We start from the raw sequence: 26,189 nt of genomic DNA on the forward strand, positions 1-26,189 counted from the left end.
CACATTAACTCCCAAGATGACATCAAACCCCCACATCTACTTTAAGCACTAGCAAATCCACCGCATTATCAGTTCTGCGATTTGATCGGACAAGACTAGGCACTCTCGTGAACTCCTAAATGAGTGTTCTGGTGTGTTAACCACCAATAGTCATAATTATGCTCTATATTCATTGCATGCGTGCCTTAGCAAACGATGCATAATAAATGAATGTGATGCGCCGTGTCAAATAATGTTTCTATTGCTTCTAATGCCATTAATCAGAATGATACTGCACGACATCGTCGGGTTTTTAGTTTTTTTTTTTTTTTTTTTATCAGCAGGCTTGCTCTCACCTGAGTTGCGCAAAAACCTCCACTCGGTGCACGTGATCCCTCCGGCCTGACGCGGTTGATGAGCGGCGCCCAGCCGACATAGCGGTGCGCAGGCCGCGAGCTTTTCGTGGAGTATACGTGAGCCGAAGCAGCTGACGGGAGCAGGCGTGATGCTGCCTGTCAATCCCATCTCAATTGCTCCCGCTTGGCCGCATCGGACACTCCCGTCACGCTGAGAACACTCACTCGGCCTATGATCCCACTGCAGAATCACGCACGTGAAAGGAACTCGTCTGACTCCTTGACTGTGATCCTGTCTCGCTGCATGCGATCTTAAGGTGCCGAGGGGTTGCTTGGGAACTCGACTGCCCTCGCGGACCCACAGCTGTTGTTCTTGGACTTCTCCGCTGTCCCTGTCCCTTGTCAAACGCCTCGCGTTCCTCGGTGCGCAATGGGCTTTGCCGCTCTATCCATTACGGCACGATCAACACGCTTTCATAGGTCTTCTACGAAGCGCATGAACAGTCTGAATATCTCGCCGCAAATCCGCCGCTCAAAGACCTCCCGATCCCTGTCACCATAAACCAAGCCGGAACCAATTAACATGAGCCGAGAACTCCCTATTCATACTCCGCACGTTCGGCTTCCTTGCCATAACTTGCGAAAGTCTTACTTGATCTTTGCTTGTTCACTTTCCGCGAAAGTACTCCATCAGTGAATCTCCCGGAATGTCCTCAATCATAGTAGCCGAGATCCAACGACCGACCATTGTTTACTCGCGTCCAGCCACGACCTAGCCTGGCCCCTCTAAACAGGTGAGCCGCCAAACGAACTGTAATATACGATAAATTCTGCGAAAAATAAATATCGACTTTAGACAAATTTGACCAAAGTGCAGAGGGTACCACTTCGGAAAGTCCGAAGGTGTTAAAACGATCAAAAGTGAGCTTACGGTGAGGTTTTTGAGAGCTACCCCCAAGGTATCAAAAATTGCATTCTGCACAGTTTTGCAGTCTCGGACCGGTCCCTGGTGGGAGAGACCGGTCCCCGAACGCGATATGAAATGAGACAGCGAAAATCGCTAAGTCTTGAGAAACCAGCTCTCGGGAACCGGTCCCTGCCTGATAGACAGGTCCCCGGAGAGACCCGTCCCCCAAAGAGGAGACGCGTTGCCTCGACGCAGCAGGCTCTGGCCTGACCGCGGGAGAGCACTCGCGGAACCGGTCACCTGAAGGAGAGACGGTCCTGCCTGCGCGAACAGCCCAGATTCGGGCAGGTGTATTAAAGTGAAAGTTGAAGGCGGGTTTATCCATTTTTGCCAACCCAATTAGCTATGTATGAGGGCAAATGAGAATTTCTCTCATTTCCTCACCCTCTTCACACTCTCTTCTCTCCCATCTCTCTCTCTAGCAAGAACAAAGGAGAAAAGGGAGACAAAGGAAAGAAGGAACAAAGAGAAGAAGAGAAGTGGATAAAGAAGTATTGAAGTGAAGCACATTCATCTTCTTCCTCTCTAGAGCAAGAAAGGAGCGAAGCTTAGAGTTAAGCCTTGCCCTTCCATGTTAAATTTCCAACTAGTCCGTTTGTATTAGAGCAAGAGCAGGTTTTTAGAACCTTTTAGACGCATTTGAAGCTTTTCTTTTGGCTTCTTTAGAGATCAAAACAAGAAATGGGGGTATGAGTAATAGCTTGAGTGAGCTTTGACCACCTCTGAATGGTATAATCCAAACTAGGGTTTGGGATTGAATTAAAGATGTTTAGATGGACTCTTTAGAGAATATAATTAAGCTACTTTTGCTATCCCATCGGAGATTCAACAGGTTTGATGATTGCTATGGAGTTAGGACCAACAATTGGCGGCTTTTGCTATGGGGGCTCCTAAGTGAAATTTGACCTTCTAGAACTAATTGGGGGTATTTCCGACGCGTTGGGTGCACTCGAATGCATTACGAAAAAGTGTATGGTAAAGTTATGGCAAATAAGCCTAAGTTCGGCCTTCGTTACTACCGCAGCTAGTGAACCGGGTGTCTAAAAATCCAGAAATCGTCGGCGCACTAAAGGAGCCTACATAGGTGGGTGGTGTTCTCAAACTCATTATAACTTCTTCTAATGGCCTTTAATGTGTCATTCATTTGAGCAGGTTATTATATACATTGTTGCATGCCATTTTAGAGGTAACAAGTAATGATGAAATATTAATGATGCATGATTTGAGTAAACTTGCATGATATGATGAATGAGTAACTTTGTAGAACTGTCTGAAACTTCCTATGTGATTGCCATGGGAAACGTTAAGTTGAGCACCTAGAGCAGGGTGCAGCAAAAGAACAGAGGACACAATGATAGGAGTCAGTGAATTGTAATTAAAGGAAACACTAGAGATAGTGTATGGATAAGAACCAATCAGTAATGTAAAGAATGAGTAAATGACAAGCCTTAAGTTAAGTAATTGGGGAGCTAAAGAACATTGAAGTGCTCTAGAGGTAGCCAAAAGTAAGAATGTAAAGAATGTAATTGCTAGAGATAGCCAAGAGTAATGAATGGTAAAGAACAATGATTGCTAGAGTGCCCAAAACAAAAGTGATGAAAGAACACTTAGAGCTGTTGTAAAGTCAGATTGAATTTATAAATCCTTTGCAGTTAAGGATATGATCATAACTTGCTATGAGTTCATGTGCTCTAGGAGCGGCCGCTCCCTCGGCGATCGCGTCCGGAGTCATGCATATCTGGGTAGAGAAACCCGAAAGACGCGTCCTAGCGGTGAGTTCCTGCTTTGATTGATGGATTAAGTTGAAGCAAGTCAATGTGGCGATACCCCGGTTAGATCCTTGAGATTAAAGAACAAAAGAGTAAAAGAGAACAAAGAACAAAAGTGCTAAAGATAAGAACGAAAGACATTGCATATCTGCATATTGTTTAATGTTGAGCATATTCCTTGCTTATTCCTTGCTTAATTTTCAGGCCATATTAGCATCATGTTGTAGATTGGTTACCTATATTTCGCTTACTCCTTTCTATATGCCTGATGTTAGTCCTAGGGGAAAGCCGGCTGATGGTTGAGGCGAATCCCACTGGGCAACTTTGTTGTTAGTTCTCACACCACTATTCCACAGACCGCGGAAGCCGAGCGAGCCGCCGCAGCGACGAGATAGAGATATCGCCGCCATTAGACAGAGGCACCAGAGGTTGAGTTGGTTCAGTTATAAAGCATTTAACTTGTCCTTATAATTGTTCTATGTTGATATACTCCTCATGCATTTCTATTTATGAATTAATAGTTAATATAAGACTTTATTAATGTATGCAGCAAAGAACTATTAAGCTTATTTGAGAGGTAAATGTTGCTACTATAAGCAAAGAAATGTGCATGTAGTAATGAGTTACATATAATCTCAATGAATGATCAATAGATTGACCACAAATTGCTATCATAGATCAAAAATGAATCAATTACTTATGTAAATGTTAATAGTTTTGCCTTTCTTTCACTAATGCGCTATTACTTCCCTCGTGTAAGCCGTTTGTGTATGTTTTCGCTATGCATTTCTTGTTGAATTTGTACATGTGATGAGCTTGGGGCTGGATAGGGGAAACTTGTCCGTCCGGAGTCTGTTTGAGTGCTCGGCGTCGGGCCCAATTGGTACTCGGTCCGCGAGGCTGCACGGAACCTTGTCCTTCTCGAGGGCTGTAGATATCCTCGAACAAACGCCTCCATCGCGAAAAGCCATGCTCTCATACAACCATGGCGTTCTTACCTTACCCAAAAGGTCGCGACGGATTAAACCGTCTTTGAAAGCCGTCAACACCGCCACGACCCGCTCCTGACTCTGGTTCAAGTACACTCCGCCGAATAGCGAGCCGAAGAGCCTGAAGCTGTCGGCAGGAATGGCCATCACTGTGTGCCGCACCATCGGCCGTAGGATGACTACAGGGCAACGGTCGGTCCTGAGGTACAGGTGCAGCCGCCGCCGCCTGTCGAGCCGCCAAGTCATGGAGTCGTTCTATCTGCTCCCCTTTGCCTGCCGCATTGCCCCAAGTCAAGCTCTACTTGGCCCGCAATTCACGAACTTTCATCGCGATCCACTTGCTCTGGGCACCTCTCAGCAATGCCGGAGCGGACCGACGTGTATAAGTCTCGATGACATTTAGCCTGAAACGAAACACACACGTTAATACTCGACATCCGAGATCTTACTCGTTCCAAATAACTACTCAATAAGCGAAAGCCAATCAAGTACGTTCATTTCTATTCTCGCGCATTATGTAGTCGTCCGCCCACTAATCCCTTAAAAGAAAACAAACGTCCCTCGATACCAATCTCTATTTCTGTTTAGAGAAGTTCTAATCATAACCAATCAACTAGCCTTCGCCCTATCCAAGTTCAGTCATACATGTCTAATTCTAAGGTTCCAATCCTAAGGTCTCCTAAGTCCATCCTAGACTTTTGCTTTCACAATCGCTCTGATACTACTATATCTGTCACGCCTCGAACTCACCAATTTGTCGGATTCGAGCACATAACAGACGCCGAGCGACAGTACCTCCCCTGTCCGCCAAGGCCTCAACAACAAGTATTTACAAGCAAATCATAGAGGAGAATTACGGAAATATACAAGGTTTGCACGAGGCAAACAACAACCACAAGGTGAAAGCATCAAATATCTAAGCATCCAATATACAAGTCATTTTGATTTCATTTGAATCAAACACAAGTAGTCTAATACATTAATTCATTTAACATCAACGTCTCCCATTAACCAAAATACATGATTTACACCATTCTTACATTACCCAAAATATAATTTACATTTCTTGCTTTACAATTATTTATAGCTTCAACACCTACAGATGAGAACACCAAAATGTAGGGTATGCTATATCCGAGGGCCGCTAACTACGGCGCAACAGCCTTGCCTCGATCCTCCGCCAACCGGTCCGCGCACGGATCTGCAGTGTAGTGGTAATGAGAACTAGAATGAAGTTCCCAGTGGGTTCGGCCGCAGACCACGCCGATTCGCCACATAGGTCTAATTCAGGATATTGTATTTCAAATAAAGAGGATAACAAACCAACTAATGCACTTCTTAATACAATGCCTACAAGAAGCAAATCACAGATAGATATTCTGTCACGCCCCAATTCCCGCATATTGGTCGGCGGTTCGGGTCAGTAACGGATGCCGAAGAAACAGAGCCTCCCTGTCCGCAAAGCCTCTAACAGCATGTATAAATAAGCATCAACAAGAGTTTTGCATATATAATACAAGGCTTGCACGGAGGCAAGCAACAATGGAAGCGAAAGCTTAAGCTAATTATACAACATTCATAATATTTGATTAAATTTAAACCAAATACGAGTAATTAAAACTATTACATTCCATTCATCCATCATATCTTTTTACATTTAGTCATCCATCAAGTACATGATTGTTTACAACTTACATCTCTAAATCAACAAAAGAAGTTGATACATGTAATATATAGGAATGACTACAAATGCAAAATAACCCCGGTGGCCGCTACCTAAGGCGCTAAAACTTGCCTCGTCCTCTGCCGCCCGCCGTGCTAGGACCTGATAGGGTTAGTGGTATGAGAACTACAACGAAGTTCCCAGTGGGTCTGGCACCGACTCCACCGACTTACCCACTAGGTCTATCCAGGCATAAGTATTTCAAGGAAAGAAAAGTAACCAGTACTAATCAACTAATACTATGCCTGCAAAGGATGTAATGGATACATATACTCAAATGCAATAATGAAAAGCATGCATGCTCAAATTTTGAAGAAATCTGCAAACTCTGGCTCTTACTCAATCTTACCGGTTAACCTTGTTAACCCCAATAACTCATAACCCAAATCCTTTTTTACCGGGGAGGCTCCAAGCACTACCGACCCGAGGAACCGTCTTCAGGGACCGCGCTCCCTGTGGTGACGATTTCCGAAAACACACCGCTTGAGGAGGAGCGACCTCCCTCGAGCCAAGACTTATCATGAGTGTCGATCAAATCCCCAACTTGAGGATACTAAGCCACATGTCACGTTGCCATCTTTGTGATAGGTTTACTACCTATATTTTCATATCACTTTCTAGTCAATCTTGCCACAATGTCACTATGGTTAAACCTATGTTTAACAATCATGTTCTCAAGGCCAATCTCGTCTCTAATGTCCATGTCACCTTTATTTATTATTGTCAAGTCTATGTCTCACATCATGCAATCTCTAGGGTTCCGCTATACATGTCCATCATGGTTCCATAACTCTCGATATTCAAATACATTAAATATACATAATGAAGGCAACCCATATTCACATGTAATTTAACCCTACATGCATGAATGGTTAATGTACAAGTATGCTCGAAAAGGTGAAAACAGACATAATGAGGAATCCGGTGATTTCGACGTGCACCCCCCACCTCTAATGGTCGTGTGGGTGTGGAATGTGAAGACTCCCGAACGCTACGAACGCCGGCTCCACGTCGTATAACCAAATTAGTGCCCTAACAATGCCATTTAGGGTTTCCCCTTGGATTGATCTCAACCCTAAGCAAATAGTAGCTTAGAATCATCTAAGAAGCATCCTACTAAGGTTTCTCGACCTTTGGAACCAACCCTAGGGCTTCCAACTCAACTTCCAAGGGTTCACCATGAGAGCACCTTGAGCTCTCATTGTAAGGGAAGTGAATTCTCGAAATCCGGGGATTAGACTTCGTTGGGAATCGACTGATTGTTGAGTGTGTAAGCTTCGGAAAGTCCGAAGGTGGTTATAATGCATAAAGTGTATTGAGGAAATGTCCGCGAGAGCACAGTGCAAAAGCAGCACTGGAGCAGAAATGCTCTCGGGGACCGGTCCATGGCAGGGAGGGACCGGTTCCATCGGGTTGGACTGCGGGGGTCTCTGATGAGACTGGTCCCTGGCAGGCAGGGACCGGTTCCCGAACGTTAACCCTGCAAGACAAGCCGAAATTTGGCTAAGTCCCGAGAATCCAGCTCTCGGGAACCGGTCTCTCGGACAAGGACCGGTCTCCCAAGGACCGGTCTCTCGAGCAGGGACCGGTTCCCGAACGCGAAAACCCATCTGCCCTGATGGGAGGCCTTCGGGGACCGGTCCACCGGTCTCCCCGAGCTGGGACCGGTCCCTCACTGCGAAAGTGGCCCAATGAGAGGCTGTGTAATAGATGAAAAGTTGAGGGGTTTATTTACAAAATGGCTTATATGAGAGGCTAGGGGACCATCTCTCCCTCTCAGTTGCTCTCTCTCCCTCTCTCACACCTTTTGCTCTCTCTCTCTCTCTAAAAAGGAAAAGAAGGAGAAGGAGAAGGAAAGGAGAAGAAGAAGAAGAAAAAAGAGAAGAGGAAGGAGAAGAAGTAGGAGAAGAAGAAGATGAAGGTGAAGATTACCTTCCTCATCTACTTCTTCTTCCTGGACTAAGCTTTTAAATATAAGCTTCTAGCCCTACAATGGTGGATTTCTTATGGTAGGGTTTTATAGCTTAGAAATGGTTCGAATGGAACCTATTGAAGCTAGGGTGATGGTTCGAGCTCGAAATCGAAGCTCGCACCGTGGATTTCTCCATTGTTGAAACCTAGGGCTTTGATTTGGGGTTTTGGCAAATCTAGGGTTTGATCTAATTTGAGTGGTCGCTAACCTAATTGCTAGGTCCCTGAACGCGTTGGCGAAGACGGTTCGTCGATCCATCGAGTAGGTACGGAGTTATTGTCAAAGGCGACCCTCGGAGCATCGTTCTCGCTTAGCAGGCCATCGAGGCGTCAAAACGTAGGCGAATCGCATTTGAAGAGTCACGGCATCGCCACAAGGTGGGGGAGTGCCATCTCGAAGCAGTCGAACTACTTTCTATGTCTGAGTACTAATGTCGATCAGTTATATATTGTGATATAGCATTATAGGGTGTTAAATGTAATTGTACATATCTTTGCATGCTAGTGATAGTTTGGATTGTGGACACAATGAATGAGAATCTAGTATGCATGAGTAGGATATTATGAGATAGTTCGCCCTATAGGTGATGAATATGTCTATGTGAATAAGAATCTAGTGTATTGGAAACTAGTGTATCAAGAACTTGTCAACAGAACGAGTGGCATCTAGTAAATAGTGAACCTAGAACGAGTGGCACCTGGCTGGTATTGAACTTGAGACACTATGAGATTGAGTAGATGGACACCTGATGCTATCGTGACACCAATTCTAGTTGGTTAGGGTGTTTCCAGTTATGAGATTGGATCGAGCTGACTTAGCCTGTCTGCACCTGTGGAGGTAGCTCCTTACAGGTAGTGCACTCCGGAGTTTGGCACGCGAGGGGGCCAGTGTAGTGCCCTTGGACCAGTGTAGTGTCCGCAGGCGGTCTCGGGGAAGGTGAATAGCTAGCCACCTCCCCTATGAGACTTAGAGACGTGGGACTGTGAGCGAACCTTGCGTTCGCCGAGAGATTGGGTGATTGGTTGAATGATTTCATTATTGAGCATGGTAGTATGATAGCCAGCCTTCTCACTATGAGTCCTATGCATGCATCATACTTGATTGAGGCATTGATAGATCATAGTTCATAGTTGCTCATTACTGTTAATGCTTTCAGTTTTACATAGCTATCTATCTGCATATCTATCTGTGCCTGCTTAGACCTAGTGGGGAGATCGGCGGAGTCGGCGGCCGAACCCACTGGGAACTTTCCGTAGTTCTCACTCCACCATGTTGCAGGTCCGAGTTCGAGCGCCCCCGGGGAGGATCGTGGCAAGGGCATAGCGCCCTAGCGGTATATGTATATAGCTAGCTTACCTCCTTTTGCATTAGCCCTACCCTGTACTTATGTTCGAGAGTAGATTGATGTATAGGGTGAGGTTTTGAGAGGATTGTATGTATTGTACCTACATTTTGGAAGAATGTAAGGGATGAAATAATTGTATAAAGTTAAATGAATTAATAGTTAAGTACATCTCTCTTTCACCACTTGTAAACCTTACATGTGTTGCTTGCTCTTAGTTGTTAGGCACTGTTTGTGCTCACGTGATTGTTGTATGATTGTGTATGTAATCAAGTTGCTTCCTGGGAACTTGTTGTACACAATCTAGTTGTTCCAGCCTTGGGCGGACGGTGGAAGTGCTGTCCGTTCGGCGGTCCGTTCGCCGTGCCCGAACCGTGCCAAATTGGTAGCGGCCTCGGGGCGGGGGCGTGACAGTTGTGGTATCAGAGCGAGAGTTATGAGCAAGCAAAAGAGAGAGTCTAGGACTGACCTAGGAGACTCTAGGATGGAAACCCTAAGGATTATAGGTGCGCGAGTGCGACGTGAACCTATGACGCGACGGAAGTTGATTGATTGGGTCGAAGTCGGTGTTGATACTCTAGTGGTTTCTAGAGATGAGTTAGGTGACACTAGTCCTTGGCTTAAGGTGGTTGTGTTGGCGGCCGACAACGCAATGTCAAGAGTCAGGAGCGGGTGCACTTATGACCTTCCGTCGGATTGATGTAGTTGAGTTGTATCGTTTTGTAATTGCGAAGACGTTGTTGGGTTAGGTAATTAACCGATTGTTTGTGTTTCAGGGGCTAATGGCACCGAAGAGATGCTACGTGCGTAGGACGGCTCCGGCACCACCCCCAGAGGTGCCCGAGACAGCTATGCCCCCGGCGGTGCCAGAGCCAGCTGGGCCCAGTGAGGTGCAAGAATTGCGGGCACAAGTTGCTGCGTTAGCAGGGCGGTTCGATCGGCTCCAGGAGCTTATGGAGCGTCAAGCGGCGGCTGCGGCAGTTGGCCAAGGCCATGATCCGCCTGCACCTTCGGTTCGCGCTCCCAATGCGGCCGAGGGTATGGGCGATGCGCCGGTTCCGGTGGCGGCGCAACCCCCACCGGTGGATATTCCTCCTGCGGCGTCGAGGTCTCCTACGCCCAGGGCAGCGGCTGAGGAGGCAGAACGAGAGCGTGGCTACACGGCTCTCACGCGGTTTACGAAGTTTCACCCGCCTACGTTCGACGGAGAAGTGATAGACCCTTGGACAGTGGAGACATGGTTGGCCTCGATGGAGACCCTGTTCGAGGACATCTATACAGAGGAGCGGGACAAGGTTAATTTGGCCGCTCATTGTTTTGATAAGCGGGCCAGGGTGTGGTGGAAGAGAGTGAAGCAGGATCGATCTCCGTACCTTCCCCGGATCGATTGGGAGGAGTTCCGAAGATTGATGTTCGCGGAGTACTTTCCCGACAGCGACAAAAGAAAGATGCGGGAAGACTTTAGGAAGCTTAAACAAGGCAACCGCACAGTTCGGGAGTATGAGCGGGAGTTCACACATCTTTTGAATTGCGTCCCTGACGTGGCGACGACGGAGCAAGATCGAGCAGATTGCTTCGTGAGAGGACTCCGACCCGGCGTGTTTCGGACGGTGCATGCCTTCAAGTTTCATACTTTCGCGGAGGCTTTGGACCGTGCCTTATGGGTCGAGCACGGGAACGCCTGCGAGCGTGAGGACTGTGAGGCATTCGAGAAGGACAAAGGAAAGAAGCGACCGGGCGGTGGTTCGGGGGGACAATCGAGTTCTAGGAGGCCCCCGAAGTATCCACGATCACAACCGAAGGGCCGTGGAGCGCAGCGGTGTATCTTTTGCGGCGGTGACGACCGACCCGGTGTGTGTGAGCAGCGCCGAGGAAAATGCTTTAGGTGCGGGCAAGCAGGGCACATCGTACGTGACTGCCCTCAAGGAGAGGCTTTACCTGCTCCATCTGTTGCATCGGCCTCGGCTATTCCGGCTCGTTATGCTATGCCACCTGCTACGGCGTCGGCTGGACGTGCGGCGGCACCACGTCAACCTGAACCAGCACGATCAGCTCCGAGCGGAAGGATGTATGCCGCTCAAGTACAAGTGGAGGAGCCCCCTGAAGCCGAGGAGCGCAATGTAGTGGCAGGTATAGTGTTGGTTAATGGTGTTCGAGCAAGAGCTCTTTTTGATACTGGCACCTCTCACTCGTTTATTAACCGATCATTCGCGCAAGTGCATGACATTGAGATTAGTCTCGGGGAGAGTGTTTGGCGTGTAGAGGGACCCGGGCGAGCATTCCTCGTTAGAAAGCGGTGTTTGGCGTGCCCAGTACAAGTAGGTGACTGGATTATGCCGGTCGACCTGTTGGTGCTGAAGAGGTTAAAGGAGTTTGATATCATATTGGGCATGGACTGGCTCTCGAAGTATTATGTGTCTATCGACTGTAAGACTAGAGTGATCACATTTCGGGAGCCGGGACACGAGGAGTTTACGTATCGAGCTTGCAAGAGTTCGTGCTTCGCCGCGACGGTGTCGGCGACAAGAGCGATGAAGCTGGTTAATAGCGGTTGTGTGGCTTACTTGGCAACCGTTATGGAAGTCGATCGAGTGGTGCCGGCTCTAGAAGAGTTGGAGGTTGTGCAAGAATTCCCGGACATGTTTCCGACAGAGTTACCGGGGATGCCGCCAGACCGGGAAATTGAGTTCATGATTGACTTGCTTCCCGGGACCGCGCCGATATCAAAGGCCCCGTATCGCATGGCGCCGGCTGAGTTAAGGGAGTTGAGGGATCAGTTGCAGGATCTCCTCGACAAGGAGTTCATTAGGCCGAGCGTGTCTCCGTGGAGAGCCCCGGTATTGTTTGTGCGCAAGAAGGATGGATCTTTTCGACTCTGCATGGATTACCGCGACTTGAATAAGGTCACCGCGAAGAACAAGTACCCGTTACCCCGCATCGACGACTTGTTTGATCAGTTACAGGGGTCGCGAGTGTACTCAAAGATTGACCTTCAATCTGGCTATCATCAGTTAAAGATTAAGCCGGAGGATGTTCCGAAGACCGCTTTCCGCACGCGGTATGGACACTACGAGTTCACCGTAATGCCGTTTGGGCTTACAAATGCCCCGGCTGCGTTCATGAGCTTGATGAACCGAGTGTTCAGGGAGTGCTTAGACCGATTTGTAGTAGTCTTTATAGACGATATCTTGGTCTATTCGCACAACGAGGAGGAGCATGCGAAGCATTTGCGCACTGTACTTCAAATCCTTCGGGAGAAGAAGTTGTACGCAAAGCTGAAGAAGTGTGACTTCTGGCTCCGGGAAGTTGCTTTTCTCGGGCATGTTATTTCTGAGGGCGGTGTTTCTGTGGACCCGAGGAAAGTAGAGGCTATTGAGAATTGGCCGCGCCCGACGAATGTTGCTGAGGTCCGAAGTTTTGTGGGCCTAGTGGGTTATTACCGACGGTTTGTGGAGGGTTTCTCGAGGATCGTAACTCCACTCACCCGTCTGACGCAGAAGGGCACCAGATTTGTTTGGAGCGACGAGTGTGACCGGAGTTTCAAGGAACTGAAGGAAAGATTAACTTCAACTCCGGTACTTGCCTTACCGGTGCAGGGTAAGGATTATGTAGTGTATAGCGACGCATCTTATCTGGGTCTGGGGTGTGTGTTGATGCAAGGCGGGAGAGTGATTGCTTATGCATCCCGTCAGTTGAAAAGCTACGAGAAGAACTACCCATACATGATTTGGAATTGGCGGTAGTGATCTTTGCTTTGAAGCTTTGGAGACACTATCTGTATGGTGCTCATTGCGAGATCTACACCGACCATAAGAGTTTGAAATACTTGTTTACCCAGAAGGAGCTGAACATGCGGCAACGGCGGTGGTTGGAATTGCTTAAGGACTACGATGTTGATATCCTTTACCACCCCGGGAAAGCGAACGTGGTCGCGGATGCACTTAGTCGGAAGTCGGCGGAGAACCTCGCTTTGCGGGTTACAAGCCAGACGCCCCTACAGTTGCAAATGGGGAAGATGGATCTCGAGGTGGTGGCTCCGGAAATTCCGGCTAGGTTGATGACGTTGGTGGTCCAACCGACCTTATTGGAGAGGATCAAGGATTTGCAGTCGGCGGACCCGAAACTCCAGAAGGTGCGGCACCATGCTGAAAGTGGCCCTGGCGGGGATTTCAGCATGGATGCGAGTGGTGCACTACGGTTTCAAAACCGGTGGTGTGTGCCAAATGACGAGGAGCTTCGCAAGCTGATTTTGCAAGAAGCGCATTGGTCTCCTTATGTCGACCACCCGGGCGGCACCAAAATGTTTCACGAGTTNTTGAAGACACTATACTGGTGGCCGGGAATGAAGACTGATATTGGGCGCTTCGTAGCGAAGTGTTTGGTATGCCAACAGGTGAAGGCAGAGCGTCGATTTCCAGCGGGGAAGCTTCAGAGTTTATCTATTCCCGTCTGGAAATGGGACGACATATCAATGGACTTCATCGTTGGCTTACCTCGTTCGACGGGTGGCCACGACGCGATTTGGGTGATTGTGGATCGTTTGACGAAATCAGCGCACTTTCTACCGATCCACAACACCTGGGCAGGTGAGAAGCTCGCGCAGGTATATCTCGACGAGGTGGTGAGGCTACATGGGGTGCCGAAGTCGATTGTGTCAGATCGAGACCCCAAGTTCACTTCACACTTTTGGAGAAGCCTACAAAAAGCCCTTGGCACGCGACTCGAGTTCAGTACCGCCTTTCATCCTCAGACAGACGGACAGACCGAGAGAACCATCCAGACCTTGGAAGATATGTTGCGGGCGTGTGCCATTGATTACAAGGGGAATTGGTGTAAGCACCTGCCGATGGCCGAGTTCGCCTACAACAATAGCTATCACGAGAGTGTGGGGATGGCACCGTTCGAGGCTCTTTATGGGCGGAAGTGCCGATCTCCCATTCATTGGAGTGATGTAGGCAAGCGACTAGAATTCGGTCCCGACGTGTTGCGAGAGGCGGAGGAGAAAGTCCACCTTGCTGGCAAGAGGTTGCTCGCAGCGCAATCTCGACAGAAAAGCTATTCAGATAAGCGCCGTAGAGATCTGGAGTTCGCGGTGGGTGACCGCGTATTCTTGAAAGTTTCACCAATGAGAGGTGTGAAAAGGTTTGGGGTGCGAGGGAAGTTGAGTCCTCGTTATATTGGCCCCTACGAGATCTTGGAGCGGATTGGGACGGTGGCCTACCGACTCGCATTGCCACCCAAGCTTGCGGGTGTGCATAATGTATTCCACGTCTCCAATCTCCGCAAGTACGTACATGATCCTGAGCACGTCTTGGTCTACGAGCCGCCGGAACTGCAAGAAGACATAAGCTACGAAGAGTTTCCGGTGGAGATCCTAGCTCGAGAGGTGCGCAAGTTAAGAAGTCGCGAAATCCCTCATGTTCAAGTCCGGTGGAGCAATCATAGCGATCGTGAAGCCACCTGGGAGCTCGAGGAGGAGATGAAAGTGAATCATCCTCATTTATTCGAGGATTGAGCTGAGGTATGAAGTTAAAGATCAATTTTGGTATCGTCGAATTCATTTCGAGGACGAAACTCTTTTAAGGTAGGGAGAATGTAAGGGAAGTGAATTCTCGAAATCCGGGGATTAGACTTCGTTGGGAATCGATTGATTGTCGAGTGTGTAAGCTTCGGAAAGTCCGAAGGTGGTTATAATGCATAAAGTGTATTGAGGAAATGTCCGCGAGAGCACAGTGCAAAAGAAGCACTGGAGCAGAAATGCTCTCGAGGACCGGTCCGTGGCAGGGAGGGACCAGTTCCATCGGGTTGGACTGCGGGGGTCTCTGATGAGACCGGTCCCTGGCAGGCAGGGACCGGTTCCCGAACGTTAACCCTGCGAGACAAGCCGAAATTTGGCTAAGTCCCGAGAATCCAGCTCTCGGGAACCGGTCTCTCGGACAAGGACCGGTCTCCCGAGGACCGGTCTCTCGAGCAGGGACCGGTTCCCGAACGCGAAAACCCCTCTGCCCTGATGGGAGGCCTTCGGGGACCGGTCTCCCCGAGCTGGGACTGGTCCCTCACTGCGAAAGTGGCCCAATGAGAGGCTGTGTAATAGATGGAAACTTGAGGGGTTTATTTGCAAAATGGCTTATATGAGAGGCTAGGGGACCCTCTCTCCCTCTCAGTTGCTCTCTCTCCCTTTCTCACACTTTTTGCTCTCTCTCTCTAGAAAGGAAAAGAAGGAGAAGGAGAAGGAAAGGAGAAGAAGAAGAAGAAAAAAGAGGAGAGGAAGGAGAAGAAGTAGGAGAAGAAGAAGATGAAGGTGAAGATTACCTTCCTCATCTACTTCTTCTTCCTGGACTAAGCTTTTGAAGGTAAGCTTCTAGCCCTTCAATGGTGGATTTCTTATGGTAGGGTTTTATAGCTTAGAAATGGTTTGAATGGAACCTATTGAAGCTAGGGAGATGGTTCGAGCTCGAAATCGAAGCTCGCACCGTGGATTTCTCCATTGTTGAAACCTAGGGCTTTGATTTGGGGTTTTGGCAAATCTAGGGTTTGATCTAATTTGAGTGGTCGCTAATCTAATTGCTAGGTCCCTGAACGCGTTGGCGAAGACGGTTCGTCGATCCGTCGAGTAGGTGCGGAGTTATTGTCAAAGGCGACCCTCGAAGCATCGTTCTCGCTTAGCAGGCCATCGAGGGGTCGAAACGTGGGCGAATCGCATTTGAAGAGTCACGGCATCGCCACAAGGTGGGGGAGTGCCATCCCGAAGCAGTCGAACTACTTTCTATGTCTGAGTACTAATGTCGATCAGTTATATATTGTGATATAGCATTATAGGGTGTTAAATGTAATTATACATATCTTTGCTTGCTAGTGATAGTTTGGATTGTGGACACAATGAATGAGAACCTAGTATGCATGAGTAGGATATTATGAGATAGTTTGCCCTATAGGTGATGAATATGTCTATGTGAATAAGAATCTAGTGTATTGGAAACTAGTGTATCAAGAACTTGTCAACAGAACGAGTGGCATCTAGTAAACAGTGAACCCAGAACGAGTGGCACCTGGTTGGTATTGAACTTGAGACACTATGAGATTGAGTAGATGGACACCTGATGCTATCGTGACACCAATTCCAGTTGGTTAGGGTGTTCCCAGTTATGAGATTGGATCGAGCTCACTTAGCCTGTCTGCACCTGTGGAGGTAGCTCCTCACAAGTAGTGCACTCCGGAGTTTGGCACGCGAGGGGGTCAGTGTAGTGCCCTTGGACCAGTGTAGTGTCCGCAGGCGGTCTCGGGGAAGGTGAATAGCTAGCCACCTCCCCTATGAGACTTAGAGACGTGGGACTGTGAGCGAACCTTGCGTTCGCCGAGAGATTGGGTGATTGGTTGAATGATTTCATTATTGAGCATGGTAGTATGATAGCCAGCCTTCTTACTATGAGTCCCATGCATGCATCATACTGGATTGAGGCATTGATAGATCATAGTTCAGAGTTGCTCATTACTGTTAATGCTTTCTGTTTTACATAGCTATCTATCTGCATATCTATCTGTGCCTGCTTAGACCTAGTGGGGAGATCGGCGGAGTCGGCGGCCGAACCCACTGGGAACTATCCGTAGTTCTCACTCCACCGTGTTGCAGGTCCGAGTTCGAGCGCCCCCGGGGAGGATTGTGGCAAGGGCGTAGCGCCCTAGCGGTATATGTATATAGCTAGCTTACCTCCTTTTGCATTAGCCCTACCCTGTACATATGTTCGAGGGTAGATTGATGTATAGGGTGAGGTTTTGAGAGGATTGCATGTATTGTACCTACATTTTGGAAGAATGTAAGAGATGAAATAATTGTATAAAGTTAAATTAATTAATAGTTAAGTACATCTCTCTTTTACCACTTGTAAACCTTACATGTGTTGCTTGCTCTTAGTTGTTAGGCACTGTTTGTGCTCTCGTGATTGTTGTATGATTGTGTATGTAATCAAGTTGCTTCCTGGGAACTTGTTGTACACAATCTAGTTGTTCCAGCCTTGGGCGGACGGTGGAAGTGCTGTCCGTTCGGCGGTCCGTTCGCCGTGCCTGAACCGTGCCAAATTGGTAGCGGCCTCGGGGCGGGGGCGTGACACTCATGGGTACCTTATTGTTCATGGCTCAAAAGAGCTTCTAAAACCTCTAAGGAGCACAAAGCTCCAAATCCTTAGATTAAAACCCAAACCCTAGAGGAAATCTTGCAAGAACTTACCTCTAGCCCAAGCTCGACCAAGATCCTTCTTGTTGGAGAGCTCCTAGAACCACCAAAGCCTCCAAATCCTCCTTCTCCTTGCTTCTTCTTCTTCTCCAAGCTCTAGTGCAAGAGTTCTAGAGAGAGAAAGAGAGAAAATGAGAGAGGGGAGAGAAATGGCTGTGGGAGTGAAGGGGATAACCATATAACATGTTGTGACAATTGCACTTATGCCCCTCCACTTGTTTCATAGTGCACTGCCCAGACTGGGCAATTTTCGCAGTCGGGGACCGGTCTCCCCGACCAGGGACCGGTTCCCGAACGTGGGTTTTCCAGGACAGCCGATTTTCTGGCTTTTTCAGCTGCTGCGCGACGGGGGACCGGTCTTTCCCTCAGGGACCGGTCTCCCGAGGACCGGTCTCACTGCCAGGGACCGGTTGCCTCAGGATTCCTGACAGGCTACGCGTACGGGGACCGGTCTCTCCTTCAGGGACCGGTCCCCGAGAGCACAAAATCTGGGACTTAGCCAGATTTTGGAATTCCACTCTCTCGGGTCCCTTTGCACCATATATATAGGCTCCAACGCACTTAGGGCCTATACCCACTCGTTCCACTCCACGTTCCGCTCGTTTCGACCGAACTCGGCATGATTTACAAGGGATGTGGTATGTTACATTCTCCACCCCTAAAATTTAGTTTCGTCCGCGAAACTACTAAGTTCGAAATCTAAATTTTGTACTTCACTTTAGATCCTCGAAGAGGTGAGGATAACGCTCCCTCATTTCGCTTTCGAGCTCCCACGTTTCTTCCCGGTCATCATGTTCGCACCAATGAATTTTAACATACGGGATTTGGCGGTTCCGAAGCTTTTTTACTTCCCGATCCACAATGTGCGTCGGGAACTCCTCATAAGTCATATCCTCTTGAAGCTCTATCGGTATATACGAGAGAATATGATCTGGATCGTACACATACTTGCGGAGTTGGGATACATGGAATACATCATGTACTCCCACGAGCCTCAGTGGTAATGCCAACTTGTAGGCCACCGCGCCAACTCGTTCCAGGATCTCGAAGGGTCCGATATAGCGGGGACTTAGCTTCCCGCGAACTCAATATACTTTCACCGCTTGTCGGCATAACTCTTGCGCCTCGATTGCGCCGTCGATAATCTTTGTCGGGCAAGGCGAACTTTTTCTTTCGCCTCCCGCACCACATCCGGGCCAAGAACTAGCTTCTTACCTGTATCGCTCCAGTGTACTGGCGAGCGACATTTCCTTCCATACAGGGCCTCGAATGGCGCCATCGCAATGCTTTCTTGATAGCTATTGTTGTATGCGAATTCCTCCATCGGTAAGTAATCGTGCCATCCGCCCTTATAATCAAGCACACACGCTCGAAGTATGTCCTCAAGTATTTGAATAGTCCTTTCCGATTGACCGTCACTTTGAGGATGGAACGCCGTACTAAAGTCGAGCCGCGTGCCGAATGCATCTTGTAAGCTCTTCCAAAAATGAGATGTGAACCTAGGGTCCCGATCCGATACAATAGATACCGAAACCCCGTGAAGTCTCACCACCTCATCAATATAAACTTGAGCTAACTTGTCTCCGGACAAAGTAGTGTGGATCGGCAAAAAGTGTGCCGATTTAGTCAACCGGTCCACAACTACCCAAATCGTGTCATGTCCACCTTGTGACCTAGGCAATCCTGTCACAAAATCCATTGCGATGTTCTCCCATTTCCACACGGGTATAGGTAGACTTTGCAATTTTCCTGCCGAAAATCGACGCTCCGCCTTCACTTGTTGGCACGTGAGGCACTACGCCACGAACTCTCCTATATCTTTCTTCATGCCCGGCCACCAATAATGCAATTTCAAGTCTCGATACATTTTGGTGACGCCCGGGTGAATGCTATAGGGAGATTGATGCGCTTCTTGCATAATCGCCCTCCGAAGGAGTCGTCCTTGGGTTCGTTGCACAACTAAAGTGGCAAGTGTTGCCGGCACTCCCGGCGCCACAACTTCTAGACCAAACCGCTGCATCTCCTTTTGCAAAGCCGGTTGAGGTGTAATCTCCGTCGCCAAATCTTCCGCCGACTTTCTACTTAAAGCATCGGCTACAACGTTCGCTTTCCCGGGGTGGTAGAAAATCGTGACATCATAATCTTTGAGCAACTCTAACCACCGCCGCTGTCGCAAGTTCAGCTCCTTCTGGGTGAGCAAGTATTTGAGGCTTTTATGATCGGTGTAGATCTCACAATGTTCCCCATACAAGTAATGCCTCCACAATTTTAACGCGAAGACAACCGCCGCTAACTCAAGATCGTGAGTCGGGTAGTTCTTTTCATAACTCTTCAACTGGCGCGAAGCATAAGCTTTGACTCGGTCGTTTTGCATTAAGACACACCCGAGATCGACATATGAAGCATCACTGTATACGACATAACTCTCTCCCGGCGTCGGCAAAGCAAGCACCGGAGTAGATGTCAATCTATTCTTTAGCTCCTCAAAGCTCCGCTCACACTCGGGGCTCCAAACATACTTTACCCCCTTGTGCGTAAGGCGCATTAGTGGAGTCGTTATCCTGGCAAACCCCTCCACGAACCGCCGGTAGTAACCCGCAAGTCCAAGGAAGCTACGAATTTCCGCTACACTTGTCGGGCGAGGCCAATCTTTAATCGCCTCAACTTTCTTTGGGTCCACTGAGATGCCATCTCCGGATACAACGTGACCCAAGAAGGTAACCTCCGAAAGCCAAAACTCACACTTCTTTAGTTTCGCGTAAAGCTTTTCCTTCCGGAGTATCTCCAATACGAGTCTTAGATGCTCCTCGTGTTCTTCTTCAGTCCGAGAATATACCAATATGTCGTCAATGAAAACCACGACGCACCGGTCCAATAGCGGACGAAAGATTCAATTCATTAGGTCCATGAATGCCGCCGGGGCATTAGTGAGCCCGAATGGCATGACCGTAAACTCATAATGGCCATACCGCGTACGGTACGCCGTCTTGTGCACGTCTTTGGGCCGTATCTTCAACTGATGATACCCCGACTGCAAATCAATCTTTGAATATACCCTTAACCCCTGCAACTGGTCGAATAAGTCATCAATCCTCGGCAACGGGTATTTGTTCTTGATCGTCACTCTATTCAACTCGCGATAGTCAACACAGAGTCGGAGTGCTCCGTCTTTCTTCTTTACAAATAGCACCGGAGCTCCCCACGGGGACACGCTCGGCCGTACGAAGCCTTTATCGAGCAAGTCTTGCAACTGGGCTTTCAACTCCTTTAGCTCTACCGGTGCCATTCTATACGGAGCCTTCGAAATTGGCGCCGCCCCGGGAATCAAGTCAATGACAAACTCGACTTCCCGATCCAGGGGCAGTCCCGGTAACTCTGCTGGGAACACATCCGATACTCACGCACAACTCGAATACTGTCCAACTCCGGGTATTCCTTTTGAGGGTCTACGATGGTCGCCAAATAAGCCTTGCAACCATCCTTAATCATCCACTTCGCCCTCACCGTCGATATAGTTGCTGCGAAGCGTTTGCCTTTGCACGCCCGATACACAAACTCCTCTTGGTTAGGCTCACAGAACATGATCACCCTTCTTTCGCAATCTATAACCGCGTAATACTTGGAGAGCCAATTGATCCCCAAGATTACCTCGAAACCCCACATTTATTTTAACACTAGGAGGTCGATCGGCATAATCCAATCACCTATCTGCACTGGGCAGTCCAAGTACTCATCGTGAACGTCGAACGAGTGCTCGGGAGTATTCACCGACCAATACTCCTCATTATGAGTGATCTCTATATTATGAGCTTGTGCAAATGATGCTAATATGAATGAATGAGATGCACCCGTATCGAATATGGCTCTAGCTCTAGTGCCTCTGATAAGAATAATACCTGCTACGACGTCGTCGGGAACAATAATTGGTGGCTCCTCCACCTAAGTGGCAAATACCCGCCCACTAGGTGCTCGAGAGGCCTCCGGCTGACGAGGCGCCGACGATCGTCTAGCAGATACGGCGGGTGGCAGTCCCGCGAGCTGTTAGGGTGCATACTGAGCTGAGGCTACCGACGGAGCTGGGGACGCGCCGCCAGGGCATTCTCAGCCTATATGGCCCGCCTGGCCACACCAAAAACACCGCCCCTCTCGCTGTGGGCAAGCGATAACCCGGTGGTCTTCACCGCAGATCACACATGGATAGGTGATACGGCTCTTGGTCTGAGTCCTACCTCCCCGCCACTGTGATCGCTGAGGCCACGGGGGTCGCTTAGAACTCGATTGCCCCGCAGATCCACCAGCCGGTCGCTTCTTGGACTTATCTCTTTCCCTGTCCCTCTCAAAAGTCTCGTGCTCATCACGCGCAATGGCATTCCCGCGCTCCACCCAAAGCGCGCGATCGAGCACTTCCTCGTAGGTCTTCAACCGGAAGGCATGTATGACCTTGAAAATCTCGGGTCGCAACCCTCGCTCGAATATCTCCGCTCGGTCCCTATCACCGTGAACCAAGCCCGGCACGCAGTTAATCAAGTGCGTGAATTCCCTCTCGTACTCCCGCACTGATCGGCCTCCTTGCCTTAACTTCCGAAAATCCTCCTTGATTTTCCTGTTGTCGCTCTCGAAAAAATACTCCATAAGCAGTGTCTCCCGAAACGCCTCCCAAGTAACAGAAGCGTGCTCCAACGAATGATTTCTCTTTGCCTGAGTCCACCACAGCCGAGCCGACCCATCAAAATAATGAGCCGCAAGGTGAACCTTATCCTTCTCGAGGGTATAGATATCCTCGAACAAGGCCTCCATCACGGCTAACCAACTCTCCGTCATCCACAGGTCTTTCACATCACCGTTGAAGGTCGGAGGGTTGAATCGCTTGAATGTCGTCAGCGCCGCCAGCGTGCGCTCCTGCTAGGCCTCAAGTACATCGGGAATAGGAGCCGATGAACCCGATGCCATCGGAGGAACAATCGTCACCGGTGTTGCCGCCACCACAGGAGGTGGTGCTACAGGAGCAGCCGGTGGGGGTGGATCCCTCGGCACTAACGCCGCCGCTGCCTGTTGCGCCATCATCTCATGGAGCTGTCTAATCTGGTCCCCTTGTTGTCGCATAGCCCCGGCCAAAGCTGCTATCTGGGCTCGCAACTCACGCACTTCGTCCGACCCCGACTGCCCGGGCTCCTCCCGAGGCTCCGCCGGTGTGGACCTCGTAACTCTCCTTGGTGGTGCCATCGCGTCCTGAAACGCAATGCACACACACATTTGTACTCGAAACACGTGACCCTTACACGTTCCAAATAACTACCCAATTAAGCGAAAGCAACAAGCATAATCGTTTCCACTCTTGGTGTCATGTGGTCGGCCGCCCCACAAGGTCCCTTAAGTAGACAACAATTAAGCCTTCTAGTCCATCTCTACTTCCTTCTAGAGAACTATTACCATTGACCCAATCACTCGCTTTCGCATAAACCAAGTCCACGTTAAACGTTTTCCTAAGTCCCTATGGTCTCCAACCTATGGTCTCTAGGTCATCCCTAGACTTTTGCTTTCCACTTCGCTCTGATACCATTATATCTGTCACGCCCCAATCCCCGCCAATTTGGTCGGGTTCGGGTCACGTCAACAGACGCCGAACGGACAGAGNCCAACCTATGGTCTCTAGGTCATCCCTAGACTTTTGCTTTCCACTTCGCTCTGATACCATTATATCTGTCACGCCCCAATCCCCGCCAATTTGGTCGGGTTCGGGTCACGTCAACAGACGCCGAACGGACAGAGCCTCCCCTATCCGCCCAAGGCTCTAATAGCATGTATAAATAAGCAATCAACAAGAGATTTGCATATATAATACAAGGCTTGCACGAGGGCAAGCAACAACGGAAGCGAAATCTCTAAGCTAATTATACAACATATATGATATTTGATTAAATTTAAACCAAATACAAGTAATTAAAACTATTACATTCCATTCATCCATCATATCTTTTTACATTTAGTCATCCACCAAGTACATGATTGTTTACAACATTACATCTCTAAATCAACAAAAGAAGTTGATACATGTAAATATAGGAATGACTACAAAATGCAAAATAACCCCGGTGGCCGCTACCTACGGCACTAAACCCTTGCCTCGGTCCACCACCGCCCCGCTCGTGCTAGGACCTGTAGGGTTAGTGCTGTGAGAACTACAACGAAGTTCCCAGTGGGTTCGGCATCCGACCTCGCCGACTTACCCACTAGGTCTATCCAGGCATAAGTATTTCAAGGAAAGAAAAGTAACCAGTACTAATGCAACTAATACTATACCTGCAGAAGGATGTCAGTGGATACATATACTCAATGCAATAATGGAAAAGCATGCACGCTCAAATAATGAATAAACTCTGGATCTTACCCAATCTTACCGGTTAACCTTGTTAACCCCAATAACTCATAACCCAAATCCCTTTTTACCGGGGAGGCTCCAAGCACTACCGACCCGAGGGACCGTCTTCAAGGACCGCGCTCCCTGTGGTGACGATTTTCGGAAACACACCGCTTGAGGAGGAGCGACCTCCCTCAAGCCAAGACTTATCATGAGTGTCGATCAAATCCCCAACTTGAGGATACTAAGCCACATGTCACGTTGCCACCTTTGTGATAGGTTTACTACCTATGTTTTCATATCACTTTCTAGTCAATCTTGCCACAATGTCACTATGGTTAAACCAATGTTTAACAATCATGTTCTCAAGGCCAATCTCGTCTCTAATGTCCATGTCACCTCTGTTTATTATTGTCAAGTCTATGTCTCACATCATGCAATCTCTAGGGTTCCGCTATACATGTCCATCATGGTTCCATAACTCTCGATATTCAAATACATTAAATATACATAATGAAGGCAACCCATATTCACATGTAATTTAACCCTACATGCATGAATGGTTAATGTACAAGTATGCTCGAAAAGGTGAAAACAGACATAATGAGGAATCCGGTGATTTCGGCGTGCACCCCCCACCTCTAATGGTCGTGTGGGTGTGGAACGTGAAGACTCCCGAACGCTACGAACGCCGGCTCCGCGTCGTGTAACCAAATTAGTGCCCTATTAGGCTGTTTATACATGAACTATACTTAAACATATTCGTAACGTTGAACGGAGTTGTCCAAGGTGCTTATTTGACCCCCAATTAGGTTTCTACGAGGTCAATTTGTCCCCGAAAAATTCTAGGGCAAAAGCCCCAATTTTCAAGCCCTAACAATGCCATTTAGGGTTTCCCCTTGAATTGATCTCAACCCTAAGCAAATAGTAGCTTAGAATCATCTAAGAAGCATGTTACTAAGGTTTCTAGACCTTTGGAACCAACCCTAGGGCTTCTAACTCAACTTCCAAGGGTTCACCATGAGAGCACCTTGAGCTCTCATGGGTACCTTGTTGTTCATGGCTCAAAAGAGCTTTTAAAACCTCTAAGGAGCACAAAGCTCCAAATCCTTAGGTTAAAACCCAAACCCTCGAGGAAATCTTGCAAGAACTTACCTCTAGCCCAAGCTCCACCAAGATCCTTCTTGTTGGAGAGCTCCTAGAACCACCAAAGCCTCCAAATCCTCCTTCTCCTTGCTTCTTCTTCTTCTTCTCCAAGCTCTAGTGCAAGAGTTCTAGAGAGAGAAAGAGAGAAAATGAGAGAGGGGGAGAGAAATGGCTTGGGAGTGAAGGGGTGTAACATACCAGATTTTGGTATAAAAATAAAAATAAATAAAAATAGTGTGAGAAACTATTTTTATTGGATTTGTAGGAGTAAAACATAAGTCAGAAGTGACTTGTGCTAAAATCGGAATGAAAACAGAAGATCTAGAATTCTCTGTTGGAAACGGGACAGATAAATTAGCAAAAAATGCACAGTCTCAGAAAATTATGAAAATTGGAGGATAAGTCAGAAATATTTTTATGAGGCTAGATTTAAAGTTTCATATTTTTCTGACACCCGTAGAGTGAGAAATAAAATCCGACAGCTATCTAAAAAAGATTACAGTTCGGTACAGTTTTCGGTGACCAAACGGGGTCGAAACTAAAAACTTAAGATATATTCTTACTCAGTACATTAAACTGAGCCTGCCTGTCAAATTTGAGCTCAAACCAACATTCAGAAGGGTTCCAACTGTTCTGAACTGCAAAAACTGCCTGAAGTGAATAGTGTCTTCGGGTGCATTATAAAGAAGTTGATGCTTCTTCTCCTCTCCTTCAGCCCGAGCGCACACCTCACGCACTCATGGAGATAGAGAGAGAAACACCTCTACCTCTCTCTAGATATCTCTATCATCTCTCTAAATCTCTCTCTCAAAATTGGAGGGTTGGTGGAGAAGATGCTTGCGAACGCGTTGGAGGCGACGGATCGGGCTTTCGTGCGGCCGTTGGAGCGGTGTGTTGTCATCACGGCGTTCACATTGTGGTAAGCTTTTGGGATTTGGCTTAATCCTTCACATTAAGTGTTCTAATAGCCTCTAATGAGCTTTGTTAGCATGTTGCTACATTTAATTTAGATTATTTTGAGGTTAATGTGTCATGCCCCGCGACCGCCCGCCTATTTGGCCGGGTCGCGGCGCCGCCAACAGATCGCCGAACGGACAGGGTTTCCCCTGTACTGCGGACAGAGTCTCCCCTGTACGTTCAAGGCATAGCAATCAATACAATGTACGAAGTTCCAACCAGGAACACATTTCAATCAAGATTGCATAATGGAAGGTATCAAACAACATAACACATCCTATGTTATTACATGCATTCACATTCATACATTTTACATCCCAAATACTTATTACATTTAACTTCCAAATACAATCCGATTTAACATGATTATTACAATCTTATTCCTTTCATTTTCTTACATC

The 26,189-nt window shown here is 48.1% G+C and overlaps 1 protein-coding gene across 1 annotated transcript; it reads right to left on the reverse strand.

Annotated features, from left to right (window-relative positions):
- Positions 1–21,433: 21,433 nt before the first annotated feature.
- LOC109706252 lies at positions 21,434–22,430 on the reverse strand. The gene is made up of 3 exons (XM_020227047.1): positions 22,296–22,430; positions 21,831–22,226; positions 21,434–21,502 (listed from the first exon to the last, which is right to left on the reverse strand). Exons 1-3 carry the CDS (start codon positions 22,428–22,430, stop codon positions 21,434–21,436), a joined length of 600 nt encoding a protein of 199 aa, XP_020082636.1.
- Between the last annotated feature and the right edge of the window lie 3,759 nt (positions 22,431–26,189).

This window comes from Ananas comosus, unplaced genomic scaffold (genome assembly GCF_001540865.1).
Source record: "Ananas comosus cultivar F153 unplaced genomic scaffold, ASM154086v1, whole genome shotgun sequence".
NCBI lineage: Eukaryota > Viridiplantae > Streptophyta > Magnoliopsida > Poales > Bromeliaceae > Ananas > Ananas comosus.

Bases quoted from the DNA above. Each gene is read 5' to 3' on its own strand.
- LOC109706252 (XM_020227047.1), bottom strand. From the start codon at position 22,430: ATGCGACAACAAGGGGACCAGATTAGACAGCTCCATGAGATGATGGCG. The intron at 22,227-22,295 runs GTGACGATTGTT...GAGGCCTAGCAG, and splicing joins CTGTGGTGGCGGCAACACCG to GAGCGCACGCTGGCGGCGCT. The intron at 21,503-21,830 runs GTTCACGGTGAT...TCTGCGGTGAAG, and splicing joins TTAACTGCGTGCCGGGCTTG to ACCACCGGGTTATCGCTTGC.